The sequence below is a fragment of the Halichoeres trimaculatus genome, unplaced genomic scaffold (assembly GCF_033239565.1).
Source record: "Halichoeres trimaculatus isolate MK-OKI-2021-1 unplaced genomic scaffold, fHalTri1.1 fHalTri1_scaffold_14, whole genome shotgun sequence".
Taxonomy (NCBI): domain Eukaryota; kingdom Metazoa; phylum Chordata; class Actinopteri; order Labriformes; family Labridae; genus Halichoeres; species Halichoeres trimaculatus.
This window is the reverse complement of record NW_027437192.1, coordinates 16430694-16435545: the sequence shown is the minus strand read 5'-3', so window position 1 is coordinate 16435545 and position 4852 is coordinate 16430694. Positions and strand designations below refer to the sequence as shown.

At 47.1% G+C, this 4852-nt stretch overlaps 1 protein-coding gene across 1 annotated transcript; it reads left to right on the top strand.

Moving 5' to 3' along the window:
* Positions 1-1340: 1340 nt before the first annotated feature.
* On the top strand, positions 1341-4648 carry twist1a (twist family bHLH transcription factor 1a). Its single transcript, XM_074686888.1, has 2 exons — positions 1341-3666; positions 4097-4648. The coding sequence occupies exon 1, from the start codon at positions 3089-3091 to the stop codon at positions 3638-3640; it is 552 nt and encodes a 183-aa protein (XP_074542989.1). The 5' UTR covers positions 1341-3088; the 3' UTR covers positions 3641-3666; positions 4097-4648.
* Positions 4649-4852: the final 204 nt, after the last annotated feature.

Here is a 4852-nt window from a genome sequence, read left to right as displayed (position 1 = left end):
CAGAACACCAAAGCACCAGATTTGGTCTCATGATGCAGAGTTATAGTGCCCTGTCTCTCCTGTCTAAGTTTTATATAGAGCATAGTGATACCAGCGTGTCTCCCAGCATCCCCTGCGCTGTGGACCCAGTCCTGCTATGGTAACGGACAGTTATTTGCTTTAATTTGCAACAGAAAAGCGTGCGGTGTATAGCGACTGTTAGGGAATGTTCTATTTGGTCTTCCCCTGGCCTGTTTAAGTGATAAAAGTGTCATTATTTAGCCTCTAAAGCAGAGGGGAGAGTGCAAACACGACTGTATGACCCTCTGTCAAGAGCCTCCGTTCTTCAGAAGCTCATTAAGGGCCTCCAGGAGGACTGCGCATCATTTGGAGCTTCCTCTCGGCCTTTTTAAGCCTCTCTGCTCGGTATCTACTCACTCAGCGGCCGAGGAGCGACAGAAATAGGGCCGATTCCGAGCTAAAGCAGAATGGAGATGAAAGATGTGGCGCTGTGAGGAGGAATATTAAAACAGCAGGAAAGGCCCTTGGACTTGAGCCAAATAGGATCTCACCCTGTCGTGCGCTGACCGGATTTGGAGAAGTTCTGGATGTTCTTGTTGAGATGCAGTCCTGCCTCACTCTCTGGATGACTCATATCTATCTTGCACGTTTGTTTATTTTCTTTCGTTTTTGTGTCTACGGGCAATTGAAAGTACCATTTTCTCCTTAAGAGCACTCTGGATCTGGATCTGGAAATGCAAGGCCACTAGATGGACTCCACGGTAGTTCATTTTCTCACTGACTTTAACCTGATGGATTTTCCACAGAAACGCAACATTGGACCTAAGCAGCAGGTAAACAATGACCCGACCAGTCCGAACAACGCCTCACCTTGGAGCCAGGACCTGCACAGCGGCCCGCGAACGGCCGAGCATGTGGTAGTAGGTGCGCCTACGTTTTACAGCCGCGGGGCGCACGGGCATCCAAACAAATCTAAACGGAGGAGGATCATCACTGTGGTGCAGAGGCAGGCTGCCAATGTGCGAGAGAGGAAGAGGATGTTCAGCCTGAATGAGGCGTTTGATGAGCTGAGGAGGAAAGTGCCCACGTTCGCCTACGAGAAGAGACTCTCACGGATAGATACGCTGCGTCTGGCCATCGTCTACATCTCTTTTATGACAGACCTGCTGGAGCAAAACAGTCAAAGCAGTCCAATGGGGGATTTGTTTCACGGGGGGGACAGACTGAAATAATTCATGCTGATGCTCTCTTTACTCCAGTAGTGAGATCTTAAATTTAGACAAAGGATCTGCCAAAATATTTTAAACCACAACAAACGTTTTGAAACTTTTGGAACCACATTTTTGATACTGATAAGATAGATAAGAAAAAAAATAGACTGATATTCTATCCCAGCTGTCCTGATCATAATATGTTAGATGTAGAAAAATATACGCATTGAACCGCAAGGCACATTTTCTTCAGAGGTTGCTGAAAAACTGACCCTTCAGGTGAGATGTTTCAGCACCCTGGAGAGCGACCTCACCTGGCCCCGTACGAGGTGGAACAGGTGTGGCTGAGAAGGATGTCTGCATCAGGCCTTATTTTCTCCCAGAGATAATAAGAGCAACTTAAGACGACTTCATCTTCCCCTTTTGAAGCTTTATCAACTTGTCGTGTGTAAATGAGTAAAGATTCCTCGGATTTAAATCGCAAAGTCAAGGCTCACTGCGTGGTGCTGTTTGTTATCAGTAGCACAGAGGTGTGAAACTGGGTGACAGATAGTATGACATGCGCGATGTCTGGGGTTGAAAGACAGGGATGTTAAAATGTTTTTGAGGCTTCTCCTCCGAAAACTGGACCAGACGAGGCCTGCTGTGGCCCTCCTCGCGTGTCATCCTCCCTCATCAAAGGTGAGGCCTCCCTGAGGACGCATTCACACTAAAGACCACCTCCACAAATTGCCAGATCAAGTTTCAGCCGCATGTTTAGGTTACTCTGCTGGATTTTGGTATTATACCACGGAAGGCCTCAGAGCTGGGTGGTCATGTGTGCGTGTTTAGACTCTCTCTGCCTCTCTTTCTCTCCTTCCCCTGTCCATCTTTATCACCTCCACTGTTTGCATTTCTCTTCAGCCGTCCACCGCCTTCAGCGTCCCCGCTGTGAGCACGGATCCGCCCTGAGAGCTCCCTGGGACGGCCAGTCTTTTAAACCTGAGCCGCGGTGTCGAGATCCCTGCGGGAGTCAGACCCCATTTAAGCGCATACCTCAACGCGGGGCCGCTGACGGGAAAATAAACACCTCGGTCTGCTTACGAGCGGAGGCCTCCTGCTGTGACAACCTCCTGTGTTTCAGTGGGTCTGATATTTTTCAACACCACCCCTGCTCTCATTGCTCTCATCGTCTAGACCTGTGCAGGGAGACTTCAGACTTAAAGAGTGCTGTTGGTTCTTATAAAGGAGGTCAATGCGAACTTTTGAAAAGTTAGAACAGGACACAACAACAAATCAAGCATCTGATGTATTTTCAGGTTTGCTCCTGATATTATGAACAGAAAAATGTCACATTTGTTTAATAATAAATAAATAAATATGTAAGACATACAGGGGGTAAATAGTGCTATGCGTTTAGGCGATAAAAAAAAAAGATGTATTTACCACAAATCGTGATGGAGATACGAAAAAAACACCATCACTTTAAGTTCTGTCCCTCTTTGCAAAAATCTCCACCTTTATTAAGTAATACAGCCCCTAGACTACACCCCTTCTCACATTCTCCTGCTAGGAGCTTCCATGTCTTAAACACCATTCCTGATATAATAACTGGAACTCTCCTTCTGCAGTATTATGTTACACCCCTCCTCACCCAATCACAGAGCGCCCCAAAATCCTCCTGCGCGCTCCCCTGTATAAGAGCCCCGGCCCTCCTAGTCTGGCAGACACCTCTCCTTCTCTGTTGCGCCCGAGATTTACCGTTATTCCAGCCCACACCCTGTGCACGCCAGGTTTCTTATTACCTGTGGAGTCTGTTGATGTTCTAACAAGTTTGGTAGATTACATTTAGCGGTTGAGAGCGTGCTAAAGTCAAAAGAAAAGTTTTGAGGGAGACTATGCGGGAAGAAGACCCTTCCCAAATGGACAGTGCAGGGAACAGTGAGGAGGAGACAGATCGTCAGTTGCCGAGGAGAGGCGCGAGGAAGCGGAGGGCGCCAAGGAGGAGCGCGGAAGACGATGAGGAAGGAGACACGGAGAGTCCGAGTCCAGGGAAGAAGAAATGCAGGAAGAGCTGCGACGCAGGAGGGAGCAGTGCGGGCAGCAGCGGCGGCAGCGAGGGCAGCAGCAGCCCCGCGCCCTCCTTCGATGACTTACACACGCAGCGCGTGATGGCCAACATCCGCGAGCGGCAACGGACGCAGTCCCTCAACGAGGCTTTCACGTCGTTACGTAAGATCATCCCCACCCTGCCATCGGACAAACTCAGCAAAATCCAGACGTTGAAGCTCGCGGCCCGGTACATCGACTTCCTGTGCCAAGTTCTGCAAAGCGACGAGCTGGACGCGCGGGGGACCAGCTGCAGCTACGTGGCGCACGAGCGGTTGAGCTACGCGTTCTCTGTCTGGAGGATGGGGGGCGCGTGGTCCTTGTCTACAACGTCCCACTAGCAGGCTGCAGTGGATGGAACAGCACGGTAGGCTGGGTGCTATTTCAAATTTCATCCTGCAGGGATACGAGCTGTGCCAAAACGGTCCCCCTGGGTATTTTACGCACTGTTAACCAGAAGAGAAAAAAGTGACAGAAGGACCATTTCAAGGCAAATAGGATCAACACAAAACCACTTCAAGACTAATTCTGTATAAAACAGATTGCTGATCCTTGTTGAGGAAGAAAAACAAAACAAAACAGTTATTCTCCAAAGTCTTTTGGGGGGAAATAAAATTACACATAATCACTTATTTCAAAGGGGAATGATGTTGTTTCTTCATCCTAAAAGTGGGAATCTATGTAAAAGCTACTTATCCAATCAACAAAAAACAGATCTAGCAGAATAACTTCAGGCTATGTTCTCCAAACAACACATATCCATGTACTGATGAATTGTTTTCCTGTTTCCATTACAGATCATCCAGCCTGAAGAGCCAGCCGACCCGGCCAGCCCTTCAGATAGACTGAAACAGGCCAACCACAGCTGAGGCTGAATCGTATTAGTGTTTCAGGCCTCAGAGGAAAGCGGGCTTTTCATATTTCCCTCGGCATGGACTGTAATGATTGAGAGGGAGCACTTAGGACACATGGGACAGACCTGAAGGAAGAAAGACCACTGCGACTATGAATGTTGTAAAAACAGAAAGGAGCTCTGAGGAACTGCTCTGTTTGGAAACACAACTCATTCCACATTCCTTGTGACAATGTCTCACAGCAGATGAAGTATTTTGTATTTATTTTTCTACACAGGCTCCAAATTTCTTTTCCTGCCTCTCTGATAATATGTATTTATTCTAGGATATCTCAGAATGCTGAATAGATCTGGAGTCCTAATGTTGTAAATATTTGGTAATATCTTGAATTAAAATCGAAAGTATCATTCCTAACTCTAAGTAGCCTGGATTTTTATTACAGACCCAGAATAAGCTCTTTGACTAGAGGCAGGATAAAAGATAATAAACTGCTCAATAAAGGACCATCAGCTGAAGGCCTCTGAATTGCTTATTTGACCCAAAAATTGTTTTCAATACCTGAAATTTCTTGAAACAAACTCATTTCCCATAGTCCTAGTACTTTGAGCTTACTCAGGGAAGTTTATTTTCATTGGTTGTTGCTGAATCCCCAGTTAACTAAACCACAGAGAGAGGGGGGGCTAAAGAAAACATTTCATA

Coding starts and splice junctions, on each gene's coding strand:
- twist1a (XM_074686888.1), top strand. CDS start 3,089: ATGCGGGAAGAAGACCCTTCCCAAATGGACAGTGCAGGGAACAGTGAG.